This window comes from Bufo gargarizans, chromosome 4, assembly GCF_014858855.1.
Source record: "Bufo gargarizans isolate SCDJY-AF-19 chromosome 4, ASM1485885v1, whole genome shotgun sequence".
NCBI classification, from domain to species: domain Eukaryota; kingdom Metazoa; phylum Chordata; class Amphibia; order Anura; family Bufonidae; genus Bufo; species Bufo gargarizans.
In genome coordinates this window covers 520,138,670-520,156,728 of record NC_058083.1, presented here as the reverse complement: position 1 = coordinate 520,156,728, position 18,059 = coordinate 520,138,670, and the positions used below count along the sequence as shown (strand labels likewise).

The following is an 18,059-nucleotide window of genomic DNA, read 5'->3' as shown; positions in this document are numbered from 1 at the left end:
AGACTTCTATCTACATCACTATATCCACAGCCGCCCCTCTGTCCAGACTTCTACTTACCTCACTACATCCACAGCCGCCCCTCTGTCCAGACTTCTATCTACATCACTATATCCACAGCCGCCCCTCTGTCCAGACTTCTACTTACCTCACTACATCCACAGCCGCCCCTCTGTCCAGACTTCTACTCACCTCACTATATCCACAGCAGCCCCTCTGTCCAGACTTCTACTTACCTCACTATATCCACAGCCGCCCCTCTGTCCAGACTTTTACTCACCTCACTATATCCACAGCTGCCCCTCTGTCCAGACTTCTTCTTACCTTACTATATCCACAGCCTCCCCTCTGTCCAGACTTCTATCCCCCCTCACTATATCCACAGCCGCCCTCTGTCTAGACTTCTACTTACATCACTATATCCACAGCCCCCCTCTGTTCAGACTTCTACTTACCTCACTACATCCACAGCCGCCCCTCTGTCCAGACTTCTATCTACATCACTATATCCACAGCCGCCCCTCTGTCCAGACTTCTACTTACCTCACTACATCCACAGCCGCCCCTCTGTCCAGACTTCTACTCACCTCACTATATCCACAGCAGCCCCTCTGTCCAGACCTCTACTTACCTCACTATATCCACAGCCGCCCCTCTGTCCAGACTTTTACTCACCTCACTATATCCACAGCCGCCCCTCTGTCCAGACTTTTACTCACCTCACTATATCCACAGCTGCCCCTCTGTCCAGACTTCTTCTTACCTTACTATATCCACAGCCTCCCCTCTGTCCAGACTTCTATCCCCCCTCACTATATCCACAGCCGCCCTCTGTCTAGACTTCTACTTACATCACTATATCCACAGCCCCCCTCTGTCCAGACTTCTACTTACCTCACTACATCCACAGCCGCCCCTCTGTCCAGACTTCTATCTACATCACTATATCCACAGCCGCCCCTATGTCCAGACTTCTACTTACCTCACTACATCCACAGCCGCCCCTCTGTCCAGACTTCTACTCACCTCACTATATCCACAGCAGCCCCTCTGTCCAGACTTCTACTCACCTCACTATATCCACAGCAGCCCCTCTGTCCAGACCTCTACTTACCTCACTATATCCACAGCCGCCCCTCTGTCCAGACTTTTACTCACCTCACTATATCCACAGCTGCCCCTCTGTCCAGACTTCTTCTTACCTTACTATATCCACAGCCTCCCCTCTGTCCAAACTTCTATCCCCCCTCACTATATCCACAGCCGCCCCTCTGTCTAGACTTCTACTTACATCACTATATCCACAGCCGCCCTCTGTTCAGACCTCTACTTACCTCACTATATCCACAGCAGCCCCTCTGTCCAGACCTCTACTTACCTCACTATATCCACAGCCGCCCCTCTGTCTAGACTTTTACTCACCTCACTATATCCACAGCCGCCCCTCTGTCCAGACTTCTATCTACATCACTATATCCACAGCCGCCCCTCTGTCCAGACTTCTATCCCCCCTCACTACTCTCCGCCTCATAAAACCAAATTAGCTTTATCTTTTCAGCTTTCTTTCTCTTGTTTCTTGAAGTTGCAAATTTGATTCCAGTTTTATGCTGGAAACAGCTGCCGGACTATCAAATTTGGATAGATTATCAAATGCCAGATTAAAGTATTTTACTAGAATTTTTAGGGATGTGATTTATTTTCTTTCTGTTAATTACACTGTAATACTAAGAATTTTAGGGTTCAATGTATGCAGAGATGTATATTATATATGTAAGTATATATTTAAACAGCGACCACTGAGGATGGATTTAGGTCCATAGTATGGAGTTAAACAAGCTTGTAAAATATCTGTCTTCAGTTTGCTTCACCTCATCAGAGACTACTCATTTAAGGGTTCGGCTATGCTGTAATTTTGGACATGGCGTGTGCTGGATTTTTTGCGATTCTGGGGTTGTAGTCCCGAAACGGTGTAAAGTATCTTTTTGGTATTGAGGGGGTTAAAGCGATATGTCCTGTGCCATGTACTTGTTCACACTGTGGTATTTCATGTGACTTCTCTCAGATCGTCTCCACGGCCCTCCTCACAGAGCACAGGCTTTGCTTCTCTTTTATGCTGACTGTAAACATAATGAAAAGCTGCAGCAACCGCGAGGAATCTGCGTTCCCGGGATTTCTACCAGAATCGGAATGGGAATTCTTCCTGCACTCGCTGATGCTGAGCAACGTAATGAAGATGAGACCCCCTGCGGGGAATGATGGTAATAACACAAGCCCAATGTATTCTGAGGGGGGCGCTCTCCTCAGCAGTGAAAGTATGACTCCCATTATGCCCTGCTGTCAGAACATGCTGAGAGTTAGAGAGTCACCGTTGCCTTTAGACCTCATTCATTTATTACTTTTGCCAATGCATCAGTGCTTCAGTCTAGGAACATAATTTGAAGGTTCATATACCGCTATGAGCCACAAAATCATCACAAAATATAAATTTTTTAAATATATAAAAAATAAATAAATATAAAAGTTAAAATCACCCCCCTTTCTGTATAATTAAAAAATAAATACCTAAATAACAAACATCATGGGTATCACCGCGACTGAAAACGCTTATACTATTAAAATAAAATTCCAATATTGCATAATGGAAAAAAGGGTAAAAATGGCAGATTTGCCATTTTTTCATTGCTTCTCTTACCTAAAAAAATTTAATAAAATGTGATCAAAAAGTCACGCACAGTTCAAAATTGTATCAATAAAAACTACAGATTGTTCCGCAAAAAATGAGCCCCTAAACAGCTCAGTAGACATAAGTATAAAAAAGTTATGAAAGTCAGAATATGGTGATGTAAAAAAAAAAAGAAGTTTAAATTAATTTTTACACAATTTAGACATAAAGAACATATACATATGGGGTATCGTTGTAATCGTACTGACCCAGAGAAAGAAGGGAATGGGTCAGTTTTGCCGTAAACGAAACGCTGTGGGAACAAAACCTGTAAGACGGTGGAGGAATTGCGTTTTTTTTTTTCCAATTCCACCCCATTTGGAATTTTTTTACCACTTCCAACTACATTTTATGCCATAATTAATGGTGGCATTAGAAAGTACAACTTGTCCCGCAAAAAAATAAGCCCTCATACAGCTATGTGACTGGAAATATAAAAATGTTTTGGCTCAAGGAAAATAAGGAAGAAAAATGAAAATGCAAAAACGAAAAAAAAAACTCTGGTATCCTAAGGGTTAAAAGACAGTTGCTATGGCTCGTCTTTCTCTGGCTAAGAAGACAGGAAGACGGAGGGGCGGTCCTTCACACTGCGCCTGCATTAGGCTTCAGAATGAGGAGGCGTGTCTCTCAGTATTCCAATCTGATTGGCTGGCAGGGAGCTGCTGGCTACAGCAAGTGTGTATGTGACCTGAGGGAAAGCCGTTTTGGCCTCAGAGAACTGGCAGAGGAGCCATCTTGAGAAGGTCCTCATATTGTAAATGTTTAAAAAGCCGTAACTAAGGAAAAAACTCAAGGAAAACAGTGGTATGTGAAGAAACTAAAGATTGCTTTATGCATAATGCTGCTGCTGCAGTAACATGTGCTAAAATAGATTTTTTTTTATGAAAACATGACGGTTACACAAGGGGTTGTCCAATTATCAACATTAATCACCTATAACCTTTATCTTTTAGGACCTGAGAAAGGCGTCGAGAACAAGGCGAATACAGGTAAAGTCCAGCATGGACTTTCTATAATACCAGTGTCTTCTTATGCAGCACCAGGGTCTTTGGGCCCCCTGAAGGCTCCTGGGCCCGGTATAGTATAAATGTAATTGAACTTTGTTGTTGTCCATCAGGGGACTAGAAGCTGTGGTTTCCATGGCAGCAACCCAGGATTGTGTTGGGTGCCAATGGACCCATGGTCACATTTGACTGCTAGGATCTGAGTTACCGGATGATGGCTGTATATTACACCCACTACTAATGGCTCAGGCAAAGCTCCTGTGCCGCCCCCTGAATGTACAATTACCTCGCTAATCACGCCACAATTAGGACATCAGGCTTTGTCCATGTGCAGGAAGGGCTAAGGCCGTGTTCACACTTCTGTCAGAGATTCCATACAGCTTATTCTACCCGTCAGATGTGTCCAGAACACAGTTATTTTAATCAGTGTTGAAGCTGCAGCTTTGAAACCTGAGGCTTCACTATTTATAGGAGCTTATGACAACACTTCCGGTCCTGTCCCAGTCCTTGTCATAGGAGCATCCTGTGGATCGGAATCGCTGCCTACATCAACGTCTACATGACCGCCACTATTTAATTATGAGAATTGTGTCTTTCTTTTTCAGCAGGTCTCGAGGCTGAGGTTCTGGGACGTGGCACCCCTGAGTGGCTCTCAGACACCACGTGGCGCCAGTGTCAGTACATGAGCCACTACATGGAGCCGTTCTCCGATCTGTGCCATTCCTTGTCTCACAACACACAGCAGTGGAGAGAATTCAGAGACACCGCAGAGATGTACGATTATCTCAGCAAACCATACACAGGCCTGGAGAAAGGTGAGAGAGATAGATAGATATGAGATAGACGGATAAATAGATAGACATGATAGATAGATAGAAACAGTTAGGTCCATATATATTTGGACACTGACACAAATTTTTTTTTTTTTTTTACCCGTTTACGAAAACATAGTTATAGTTATATAATGGACATGGAAATAAAGTCCAGACTTTTAGCTTTCATTTGAGGGTATTCACATAAAAAGTGGATGAAGGGTTTAGGCGTTTCAGCTGTTTTTAAAGGGACCAAAAGTAATTGGACAACTGACTCAAAGGCTGTTTCATGGGCAGGTGCGGGCAATTCCTTCATTATTTCATTCTCAATTAAGCACATAAAAGGCCTGGAGTTGATTTGAGGTGTGGTGCTTGCATTTTGAAGATTTTGCTGAGGAGTAAACATGTGGTCAAGGAGCTCTCCGTGCAGGTGAAACAAGCCACCCTTCATCTGTGAAAACAGGAAAAACCCATCCGAGAAATTGCTCCACTATTAGGAGTGGGAAAATCTACAGTTTCTGAGAAAGAAAGAAAGCAACAATGCAAAAAGACCTGGACGCCCACGGAAGACAACAGTGGTGGATGATCGCAGAATAATTACTGCGGTGAAGAGAAGCCCCTTCACAACAGCCGACCAAGTGAACAACGCTCTCCAGGATATAGGCGTATCAGTATCCAAATCTACCATGAAGAGAAGACTGCATGAAAGTAAATACAGAGGGTTCACTGCACGGTGCAAGCCACTCATCAGCCTGAAGAATAGGAAGGCTAGATTGGACTTTGCTAAAAAAAAACATCTTAAAGGGAACCTGTCACCTGGATTTTGTGTATAAAGCTGAGGACATGGGTTGCTAGATGGCCGCTAGCACATCCGCAATACCCAGTCCCCATAGCTCTGTGTGCTTTTATTGTGTAAAAAAACCCCGATTTGATACATATGCAAATTAACCTGAGATAAGTCCAGCGTGAAGGAGCTCAGCATGCACAGTTCGTTCCTTGAGGCTGATGCCAGCACAGGGAAGGAATACTATGACAACACTGCGCATGCGCTAGGTCGCTCATCGCGAGATTGCGGCACTCAAGCTTTCTGACGTCGGGGAGCAAGGAGGAGATTCTGAGGATGCGGGGCGGTGCTGGGCTCCTTCACACTGGACTCATCTCAGGTTAATTTGCATATGTATCAAATCGTTTTTTTTACACATAGATAAATAGATAGATAAATAGATAATCATTCTGGAGAAATTCAGCCCCACATGGGCCCTTTTCATCAATTTAAAAAAGACCAACACTGTGGTGTTCTAGAGAAGGAAAACAAAGTCAGCCAGGCCCCCTACCTTCACGCTACACAACCGCCCTCTTACAGCCACCAACAGGTACACCTACCTGGGCTTGATAATTGACCAGACTGGGAGCTTCAAATCAGCCATTGAGGAACTAAAAGACAAAGCATGCAAGACCTTTTACCAAATCAGAAGACGACTGTACCACCTCAAAGCACCCATAAGGGTCTGGCTTAAAATCTTTGACTCCATCATTGCACCAATCCTCCTGTATGGCAGTGAAGTCTGGGGCCCTCACACGTACCCTGACTGGTCAAGATGGGATTCCAGCCCAACAGAAATATTCCACCTGGAATTCTGTAATCATCTCCTCCAGGTCCATCGGAGCACCTCTAACAGTGCCTGTCGGGTGGGGGGCTGGGCAGATTGCCTCTACACCTTACAATCCAGAAGAGGGCGCTATCATTCTGGGGCCATCTACATGGTAGTAGTGAAGGCTACCATCACCATAAAGCCTTGCTGCTACACCAAGGGATCCCAGACAAGGCAAAGCCCCAAAATCGACTTACTGAAACCCAGATGATCACCCCACACCACCTCACAAAAGCCGGTATCAGGAACACAATAAACAAGAGAAATACGTCGGTGAATGGAGGAAGGAGGTGAGAGCATCCCAGAAGCTGACGGTGTACCAGAGCCTGCAGAGAGACTACAAACTGGCCCCATATCTGGAGAAACTAGGGAACCCCAGAGACCGTAAAATCCTGAGCCGCTACAGACTGAGCGCCCACAGCCTGGCTATAGAATCCGGATGGCATCGACAGAGCTACATGCCTAGAAAAAGCAGACTGTGCCAGCAGTGCCACCTGGAGGTGGTGGAGGATAAGGCCCACTTCCTGATATACTGTCCCAAATACTCAGCAGTGAGGGACATCCACTTTAGGAGACTGTCTGATCTCTGCCCAGACTTCAGCTCCATGGAGGAGGAAGAGAAGCTGCCCATCCTGCTGGGAGAGGATGAGAACACCGTAGGCATAGCAGCACAATATATCAGTGCCTGCCACAGACTTAGAGGAGTCTGATATGCAATGGACTCCAATACCCTGACCCTGTGTCCGCACCCCTTCTCCCCCCTGTCATGATATGCCACAGACTCCTAAACACCGACCCCGGGTGTGTCCCCATTTCTCAACCCTGTATTTCCCACATGCTTTGGCAATACTATGATAGATAGATTGATGTCTATATTTTCGGAGCAGACACTGACTGTGACAGCTCAGTGCACACCGAGAGGAACAGCTATGACAGCACAGTAAATAAAAGTGGCAGAAAATTGCTGAACTTATGTCGAAGCCTCGAACTTCATATTCTCAATTGCCACACCAAGGGAGACTCTCTTGGTAGATATATCCTAAACTCCCATGTAGGCAACAGTATGGTAGACTATGCCATCACAGATGAGGACCCCAAAAATGTTGGTGGCTTCATAGTCACCCCACAGACACACCTGTCAGACCACAACCAACTGCTCCTATACATTAAATCCACAAGTAAACCACCAGCACAAACATCACAGCAAACCGGCCTCTTCAGCCTACCTCCATCTTTTAAATGGTCTGAGGTCAGTCCCAAAGTATATGGAGACCATAAACAGCGCAGAGATTTAAGAGATACTCCATAACTTTCATAGTAAAGTGTATGAGCTGAACCCAGAAGGAGTAAATCTCGCGGTAAAGGACTTTAATATACACCATGGATGGACATGTCTGACCTCAAAAGATGCAAAAAAAAGGCCAAAAAAGCAACAACCCAAAAGTTGGTTCGACCGGGAGTTTAAAGATATAAGGAAGGCGCTAAGAATGTCCTCAAATAGGAAACACCAAGATCCGAACAACTCCAGTCTGAGGGAAGCCTACAACAACATACAAACCGGATTCCAAAAAAGTTGGGACACTACAAATCGTGAATAAAAACTGAATGCAATGATGTGGAGGTGCCAACTTCTAATATTTTATTCAGAATAGAACATAAATCACGGAACAAAAGTTTAAACTGAGAAAATGTACCATTTTAAGGGAAAAATATGTTGAATCAGAATTTCATGGTGTCAACAAACCCCCAAAAAGTTGGGACAAGGCCATTTTCACCACTGTGTGGCATCTCCCCTTCTTCTTACAACACTCAACAGACGTCTGGGGACCGAGGAGACCAGTTTCTCAAGTTTAGAAATAGGAATGCTCTCCCATTCTTGTCTAATACAGGCCTCTAACTGTTCAATCGTCTTGGGCCTTCTTTGTTGCACCTTCCTCTTTATGATGCGCCAAATGTTCTCTATAGGTGAAAGATCTGGACTGCAGACTGGCCATTTCAGTACCCGGATCCTTCTCCTACGCAGCCATGATGTTGTGATTGATGCAGAATGTGGTCTGGCATCATCTTGTTGAAAAATGCAGGGTCTTCCCTGAAAGAGATGACGTCTGGATGGGCGCATATGTTGTTCTAGAACCTGAATATATTTTTCTGCATTGATGGTGCCTTTCCAGACATGCAAGCTGCCCCTTTCTGATATTGTTCCACTATCTTTCTGCGCAACATTGTGGGAATTGGTGATCCTCTACCCATCTTGGCTTCTGAGAGACACTGCCACTCTGAGAAGCTCTTTTTATACCCAATCATGTTGCCAATTGACCTAATTAGTGTTAATTGGTCTTCCAGCTCTTCGTTATGCTCAAATTTACTTTTTCCAGCCTCTTATTGCTACTTGTCCCAACTTTTTTGGGATTTGTTGAAGACGTATTTTTCCTTTAAAATTATACATTTACTCGGATTAAACGTTTGATCTGTCATCTACGTTCTATTACAAATAAAATATTGACATTTGCCATCTCCACATCATTGCATTCAGTTTTTATTCACAATTTGTTTAGTGTCCCAACTTTTTTGGAATCCGGTTTGTACAAAGCCAGCCTCAGAAAGAAAAAGCAAGGTAACATCTCAACCAAGCTCCTCCAACTCCAAGATGCTCTCCAGGACAACTCCTTCTGGGAACTATGGAAACACATGGACAAAACCAGCAAGAACACCAACCTCCACATCCAAAACGGCAACATCTGGCTCCAGTACTTCAAGGATCTTTACAAAGCCGTCTCAAGGGAGGACAACACACCGATCACACCGCAGGAGATAACAGAAAGGATCTCAGTGATAAAGAATAAAAAAGCCAGTGGCCCAGATGGTATCCTTCCAGAAATGATCAAATACAGCCCGCCAGGTATCCAGGCCGCATTAGTAAAACTCTACAATGTTGTGCTGAGTGCTGGCTACTTCCCCCAGAGCTGGAACCAGGGCATCATCACCCCCATACACAAGGGCGGAGACAAGTATGACCCAGCCAACTATAGAGGGATATGTGTCAGCAGCAACCTGGGGAAACTCCTCAGCAGTATCCTGAATAAGAGGATCCTCAGCTTCCTCACCCAGCACAACATCCTCAGCAGAAGCCAAGCAGGCTTCATACCAAACCACCGCACCACGGACCACATCTACACCCTGCAGAGCCTCATCAAGAGCCATGTCCACAATACAAAGCATGGAAAGATCTATTCCTGCTTTGTGGACTTTAAGAAGGCCTTTGAATCAGTGTGGCACCCGGGCCTATTCCTGAAACGTCTTGAAAGCGGAAGAGGAGGAAAAACATATGATGTCATCAGAAGTTCCTACGCTGAGAACAGATGCAGCATGAAGGTAAATGGGAGGAGAACGGCTTATTTCCGGCAGAGCCGAGGAGTCAGACAGGGCTGCAGCCTCAGTCCAACCCTGTTTAACATCTATATCCATGAGCTGGTGGCGGCTCTAGAGTCCTCCACAGCACCTGGTCTCACCCTCCATGACACTGAGGTGAGATTTCTCCTTTATGCAGATGATCTTCTGCTACTATTGCCAACTGAGAAAGGTCTCCAAGATAACCTGAAAATCCTGGAGAAGTTCAGTAACACGTGGGCACTGCCCATCAATCCAAAGAAAACCAACATCATGGTGTTCCAGAAAAAAAAACTGAAAGCAGCCGGGCGTCCTCCCTTTCTTCTAAACAACTGTCCACTTTCAGAAACCGACAGCTACACCTACCTGGGCCTAGAAATCAGCCAATCGGGGAGTTTTAAGAAAGCCATGGAAACACTGAAAGACAAGGCGAGCAAAACCTTCTATGCCATCAGAAGGCGTCTGTATCATCTTAAGGCACCAGTGACCGTCTGGCTTAAAATCCTTGACACCATCATTGCCCCAATCCTCCTGTATGGCAGCAAAGTCTGGGGCCCAGACACATACCCAGACTGGGCAAAGTGGGACTCTGGGCCAACAGAACTATTTCACCTAGAACTCTGCAAACACAGGAGCACCTCAAACAGCGTCTGCCGAGGAGAACTGGGCAGATTCCCACTTTACTTTGCTGTCCAGAAGAGGGCACTATCATTCAGAGCCCATCTGCATAGCAGCAGTCCCAGCTCCTACCATCACAAAGCCTTGCTACACCAAGAAGCCCCAGAAAAACAAAGCACCCTGCAACAAGTCCCCCAAAACCAGCCAGCCTAAGCCACCAACCAATACAGCCTGGCAAAGGGGGAAATCCAGAGGATGATACACAAGGGTAAAGAGGAGTATATTAGCGTCTGGAGGAACGACATAAGAACATCCCAGAAGCTGACAGTATACCAGAGCCTGCAGAGGGAGTACAAACTGGCCCCATATCTGGAGAAACTCCCCAATCCAAGAGACCGACAGATCCTGAGCCGCTACAGACTGAGCGCCCACAGCCTGCTCATTGAATCCGGGCGTCATCGACAGAGGTACATGCCCAGGGAGAGCAGACTGTGCCAGCAGTGCGACCAGGAGGCCGTGGAGGATGAGGCTCATTTCCTGCTGCGGTGCCCCAAATACTCAGCAGTGAAGGAGACTCACTTCAGGAAACTGTCTGATCTCTGCCCAGACTTCACCTCCATGGAGGAGGAAGAGAGACTCTCCATACTGCTGGGCGAAGAGGAGAACACAGCGGCCACAGCAGCCCAATATATTACTGCCTGCCATAGACTGAGAGGAGCCTGATATGTCATGGACTCCTTTATCCCATCCCTGGACCTGTCCCCACCCCCAACCCTACCCAATTATTTACCACTTGCTTTGGCAATGCTAAAATGTATTTAGTCCTGACAATAAAGCTGATTTGATGTGATTTGATAGATAGATATGAGATGGATAAAGAGATAGATAGATGTGAGAGAGAGAGAGATAGATTTGAGATATATACATAGATATAGATAGATGTGAGATGGATAGATATTAGTTTCCACTTCTTCGTCATGCCTAGTTGATACATAACACATTACATATCCCACAGGAGTAGCTCCAGGATATGCTGCTGACCAGGAGACATCACAAGCTGCTGCCGTATTTCATTGGGAGACACTTACTTCATTCCAGAAACTTCTGTTGGTAAATATTATTAAGAGATTCCTGCAATCCGAGCATAATGGTGACCCTCTATATACAGGCAAAGACAATATGACGGAAACCAGTAAAAGCTAGTCAGGTCTACTGGACTAATCTTTAGTGAAACCCTACGTGCACCTTTTCAACTCTGTTACATTCTGAAAATATAAAAAGGGGAAATTTCCAAATGATCTTAAAAATAATCTACTATTTTGTGCCTACAGGTTCTATGCAGGCAGCTCTGTGTCTCCATGGTTACAGACTACATACAAACCTTGTGTAGTCTGATCCTGCAGTCATGTGATACTCTCCACCTGCTGGTTGTGTGTGGTATTACAGCTCAGTCGCATTCACTTCAGCCGAGCTGAACTGCAATCCCTGGCACAACTCATGGACAGGCTTGGCGCTCCTTCTAGAAGAAATCCTGTTCTTCCCCTTTCATTATAATTCTATAACTTCAGGGGATCCAAACAGTTTTTACCTGCCCGTTGTGTGGTGGTAATATTTGTTCATGTTAGGGGCGGTATAATTCATATTCACTCAACACTTCTAAAGTGGGACACATGGGGAAATAATTTGTCACACTGCTGGCCACACGCACAGTTGTGGTAGCCATGGAGACATACAGGTCTGAATAAGAGCTGTATACTCAAAATGGTGCGCCATCTTTTTATTAAGAACATTTGCTTTTTCATTTTTATTTTAGTTGCATGAGATAAGTAAAACGAATTGCAAAAGTATACAAACCCCATAAATCATGGACCAGCCCCGCTGTAGATATATATGTGAATGTGCGGTATATGGACAGCTGTACTGTGATTGTGTATTATTTTTTGTATTTGGATGTTGGAGCTTGTGTGCGCCTGTGGTAGGATGTGGCACTCGTGTCCCGTTAGTTGGGTGTTCTAGTTTTGGGGTCCCACCCCCGTAGCAAGCAAAGATAAAATAAACGTAGGCACGCCTTAAGAATCGCTTGAAATATCGGGTTGATTTCTATTTGGTTTTCATATGCAAGGCAAATTATTGGTGTACATCTGTTTCGGTCCTACATGGACCTTTTTCAAACACTGGATAACAAATTACAGAAAAATACCTATAAATATCAGACGATTACAGAAAGATGAGAAAGTAATATATAGCATAGCCACATCCGTCTGTGCTGTACCGGGTATAACAACAGGACGGTCTAGTGTGGTGAAGAGGAATGTTAGAGCGCCCCCGACACAAACACGGCCGCATCCCTGGAAGAGTATGAGCCATGGTGCCGAGCCCGCAGCGCTGTACATGAGGAAGCGCTAGTCAGTGATCAGGGCATTCGTCCCCCTGTGTCTCTCTATTCCTACTCTTAAGAGCAGTGAGCGCCCCCTAGCAGAACGTGGCATGCCCTGGGTACTGTGCCCGCCATGTTCTCTGTCTGACCAGCTACTTACTAAGCTTGTGCAACAACTGAACCGAAAAGAGCATCGAAATAGTATCGTGCAGCCCTAGTGGACATAGCACCAGGATGAACTGCGGGAAGTAGACAGGCCGGCGGAGGCCGTGTGATGATTAATGTTATGTACAGTAAGTGGCGAGTATATAGGTGTATATCTCCGCTCGTTATTTTCTGAAATGTTGCATTGGGGCCCCATGATCACATTACTCACGGTCTATGGTATTGTCATTATTTTTCTTCTTTAGATAAAAGTTCTGCATCCTGAATGTTTGGTCAGCGGTATCCAAAGATTTATAGCCGAGAAGATGGGAGCAGAATACATCCACAGCCGCCCAATGAATCTGAAACAGGCGCTGGATGAGTCCAGCCCCTCCTGCCCCCTCATATTTATCCTCTCACCCGGTGAGTCCAGCCCCTCCTGCCCCCTCATATTTATCCTCTCACCCGGTGAGTTCGGCCCCTCCTGCCCCCTCATATTTATCCTCTCACCCGGTGAGTCCAGCCCCTCCTGCCCCCTCATATTTATCCTCTCACCCGGTGAGTTCGGCCCCTCCTGCCCCCTCATATGAATCCTCTCACCCGGTAAGTGCGGCCCCTCCTGCCCCATCATATTTATCCTCTCACCCGGTGAGTCTGGTCATTCCTGCCCCCTAATATTTATCCTCTCACCCGGTGAGTACGGCCCTTCCTGTCCCCTCATATTTATCCTCTCACCCGGTGAGTGCAGCCCCTCCTGCCCCCTCATATTTATCCTCTCACCCGGTGAGTCCGGTCATTCCTGCCCCCTCATATTTATCCTCTCACCCGGTGAGTCCAGCCCTTCCTGTCCTCTCATATTTATCCTCTCACCCGGTGAGTCCGGTCATTCCTGTCCTCTCATATTTATCCTCTCACCCGGTGAGTACGGCCCCTCCTGCCCCCTCATATTTATCCTCTCACCCGGTGAGTCCGGTCATTCCTGTCCTCTCATATTTATCCTCTCACCCGGTGAGTCCAGCCCTTCCTGTCCCCTCATATTTATCCTCTCACCCGGTGAGTACGGCCCCTCCTGCCTGCTAATATTTATCCTCTCACCCGGTAAGTTCGGCCCTTCCCGCCCTCTCATATGAATCCTCTCACCCGGTGAGTTCGGCCCCTCCTGCCCCCTAATATTTATCCTCTCACCCGGTAAGTTCGGCCCTTCCCACCCTCTCATATGAATCCTCTCACCCGGTGAGTGCGGCCCCTCCTGCCTCATCATATTTATCCTCTCACCCGGTGAGTTCGGCCCCTCCTGCCCCCTCATATTTATCCTCTCACCCGGTGAGTGCGGCCCCTCCTGCCCCCTCATATTTATCCTCTCACCCGGTAAGTTCGGCCCTTCCCGCCCTCTCATATGAATCCTCTCACCCGGTGAGTTCGGCCCCTCCTGCCCCCTAATATTTATCCTCCCACCCGGTAAGTTCGGCCCTTCCCACCCTCTCATATGAATCCTCTCACCCGGTGAGTGCGGCCCCTCCTGCCCCATCATATTTATCCTCTCACCCGGTGAGTTCGGCCCCTCCTGCCCCCTCATATTTATCCTCTCACCCGGTGAGTTCGGCCCCTCCTGCCCCCTCATATGAATCCTCTCACCCGGTAAGTGCGGCCCCTCCTGCCCCATCATATTTATCCTCTCACCCGGTGAGTCTGGTCATTCCTGCCCCCTAATATTTATCCTCTCACCCGGTGAGTACGGCCCTTCCTGTCCCCTCATATTTATCCTCTCACCCGGTGAGTGCAGCCCCTCCTGCCCCCTCATATTTATCCTCTCACCCGGTGAGTCCAGCCCTTCCTGTCCTCTCATATTTATCCTCTCACCCGGTGAGTCCGGTCATTCCTGTCCTCTCATATTTATCCTCTCACCCGGTGAGTACGGCCCCTCCTGCCCCCTCATATTTATCCTCTCACCCGGTGAGTCCGGTCATTCCTGTCCTCTCATATTTATCCTCTCACCCGGTGAGTTCGGCCCCTCCTGCCCCCTCATATTTATCCTCTCACCCGGTGAGTGCGGCCCCTCCTGCCCCCTCATATTTATCCTCTCACCCGGTAAGTTCGGCCCTTCCCGCCCTCTCATATGAATCCTCTCACCCGGTGAGTTCGGCCCCTCCTGCCCCCTAATATTTATCCTCCCACCCGGTAAGTTCGGCCCTTCCCACCCTCTCATATGAATCCTCTCACCCGGTGAGTGCGGCCCCTCCTGCCCCATCATATTTATCCTCTCACCCGGTGAGTTCGGCCCCTCCTGCCCCCTCATATTTATCCTCTCACCCGGTGAGTCCAGCCCTTCCTGCCCCCTCATATTTATCCTCTCACCCGGTGAGTTCGGCCCCTCCTGCCCCCTCATATGAATCCTCTCACCCGGTGAGTGCGGCCCCTCCTGCCCCATCATATTTATCCTCTCACCCGGTGAGTTCGGCCCCTCCTGCCCCCTAATATTTATCCTCTCACCCGGTGAGTCTAGTAGCCTAACAAGTTATGGCTGTTAAACCACCTATTGAGGCTAGCTGCCTCGTGAGTCAACATCTTACCTTTAAACCAGATTTAGGCCTCATACACACGACCATATGCAAACCACAGATCCGACAAAATATTGATACTGGCCACGTGCATCCCACAATTTCCACTGGCCCCATTGTAGTAATACCTATTCTTGTCCACAAAACGGTCTCTGGTCTCATAATCTTTATCGGGTGCATGCACAGTGGCTCTCAGTAGCAGCGCATTCACAAATATACTCAATAACGAATATAAACCCAGATTCGTCTTTGGTTGTGACGTGTGCCACAATCCCGGATTTGGGTTCGTTACACGCATGCGCAAGATAAACATTTTCTTAAAACCAGTGGCTATTTTATTTTGACCGCATAGCGAACAATGCAGTTTGGACAGTCCCTCTACAACAGGTTAATTAATGTGATAAACGAATCGGATTCGTACATAGCAGTATGAACCGATTCGCTCATCGCTAGCGTGCTTCCAAGCCGCAAAAAATGTGGATCGGAAGCAGAAAAAGAAATATGGTCGTATGCATGAGGCCTAAGGATGTAAAAAAAAGGGCGGACATTGACTTCTAGGACACCTACCCCCAATACAGGGACAGTTCTCCTTCCCGGAGGAGAGCTACCTTGCATATGTTCTTTCCCAGGGAGCATTGCCCGCCCTGTAAGACCCCTTATGCCAGCTTGGTGGTCCTGACAATGGGAATCATTATCATTTAGGACTGTCTGGTCATAGTAGATTGTGTGGCATGATTTGGGAGAAGACATGGACCCTCCCAGTCTCGCGCCCTCATATTGTATGTGTTACACAGGCAGTGACCCCAGCGGTCAGCTGGAGCGTCTGGCGCTGGAGACCCATGGCAGCACCCTGCACCTAGACATGATCTCCCTGGGTCGTGGTCAGGGGGTGAAGGCGGAAGAGCTGATTACCAAAGCCAGAAGACTGAAAGGCCACTGGGTCTTCCTCCAAAACTGCCACCTCGCCGCCTCCTTTATGCCCAGACTCAGAGAAATCGTGGACGGGTAAGATCGGACGCCGCCGGTAACGCTGCGCCAAGTGCAAGTACTTTTTAATGTAATCCGCGGTTTTCTTTCAGATTCGAGCGACAGGCCGGTGCCACGGATCCGCAGTTCAGGCTGTGGTTAAGCTCCAAGTCAGAGGAGTCCTTTCCAGTTTCTATTCTACAGAAGGGTTTCAAGGTGAGACCCCCGATAACGGCACACTATGTCGGGGCCGCTAGTAGATGGTTGTACATCTCTTCGTGCACTCGAGTGAAAAAGAAATGTGAGCGCTGAGATTCCGTAATCATTTTTCGTCTTTCCTGGTAGATGGCAGTGGAGCCCCCTATGGGACTGAAGGGAAAATTACAGCAGACGTTTGACAGCACTGGCAGCGGGCTGATCACAGAGAAGATCTTCGAGAAGGAAAATGGCCGACCAGCCTGGAAGAAGCTCCTGTTCAGTCTGTGCCTATTCAATGCCGTGATAAATGAGAGAAGAAAGTATGGCGCCCTCGGGTGGAACATCCCGTATGACTTCACCCTCTCCGACTTGGAGGTACTAGAAATGGGCCACGGTGGATAATCCATATGTCTAGATCTGATATGTTAATATGCAGTGTGTGCTATAAAGCTTGTGCTTATACACCGCAGCGTACCTACAAAGCAGAGCTGCAGTGTAAAGCATAGAGGGAAGCTTTTAAAGGGACGGAAGCTAGATCTCAGCTAAAGTGCAGACACTGCTCATAGCACTAATGAAGCAGAGCTAAATGACAATCAAGTGGCTAATACGGAAGAGAATAGCAGGTATCGCCCAGCGCTAGTGTAGATTGTAATGATCAGTGATCGATTGTAAGCGGGAGCAGGTTGGTCGCTTTATGAGATAGCCTCTAGGAACAGTGCCACCTAGTGGCCAGACTGTCACATATGCTGTGTTATGTACTGCGGACTGTTTGGTCATATGCACTGTGTGTCCAGGTCTCGGTGCAGATGTTGGAGATGCTCACAGATAACCACAGAGAGATCCCGTGGACCGCCCTCCGTTATCTGACGGGCGAGGTGGTGTATGGAGGCCGAGTGACTGACTCCTGGGACCGACGCTGCCTGCTGAGCATCCTGGACAATTTCTACACCCCTGCCCTCCTGCAGGATGACTACTCCTTCTCTGCCGACCAGGTGAGCAACACCTCAGAGGCTCGCTAACTTATATAATTACGGGTCTATCCCCAAAACAGCAAGGCTATCCTCCGGTAATAAATGTATGGTACAACAGTTGTGACCCCCCCCTCCAGTGATCGTTAGTGCTCATGGTTGTCCACCGCTCCATTGACTTCTATAGGACTGATGGAGCACTGTCAGTGCCATAGAAGTGAATGGAGCGGTGAACCAACTTGTGACTGTCGCTCCATTCAGACGGGGGACTCGAGACCCCCGTTTTAGGGATCCTTAGGGGTCCCAGCAGTCAGACCCCCAGTGATAATACATTTATCACCTATTGTGTGCTGTTTGTAGGATATTCCTTTTAAGTAATAAAAGAGTTATCTATCAGAGCCCGTATTATACTTCAGAGCTGTATTCACAGTTCTGCTGCTTGTTATAGGAAACAGGTGACAGTGACAAGCATTGCCCTGACAGCTTAGGCTACTTTCACACTTGCGGCAGAGAGCCGGCAAAACGTATGCCAACTGATACTGATCAGGATCCTGATCAGTCTGAAAAATGCATTGAAATGCCAGATCCGTCTTTCCGGTGTCATGAGGCAAAACCGGAAGGACGGATCCGGCACTAATACATTTCTATGGAAAAA

At 47.3% G+C, this 18,059-nt stretch overlaps 1 protein-coding gene across 1 annotated transcript in view; it reads left to right on the top strand.

Annotated features, from left to right (window-relative positions):
• Nucleotides 1-18,059, top strand: part of DNAH14 (dynein axonemal heavy chain 14) — a 176,164-nt gene that overhangs the window by 145,482 nt on the left and 12,623 nt on the right. The window contains 9 exon segments of the mRNA XM_044291995.1: nucleotides 2,061-2,256; nucleotides 3,674-3,709; nucleotides 4,330-4,539; nucleotides 11,209-11,303; nucleotides 12,981-13,137; nucleotides 16,067-16,277; nucleotides 16,352-16,454; nucleotides 16,584-16,811; nucleotides 17,231-17,428. Coding sequence (XP_044147930.1) covers nucleotides 2,061-2,256; nucleotides 3,674-3,709; nucleotides 4,330-4,539; nucleotides 11,209-11,303; nucleotides 12,981-13,137; nucleotides 16,067-16,277; nucleotides 16,352-16,454; nucleotides 16,584-16,811; nucleotides 17,231-17,428 — 1,434 coding nt within the window.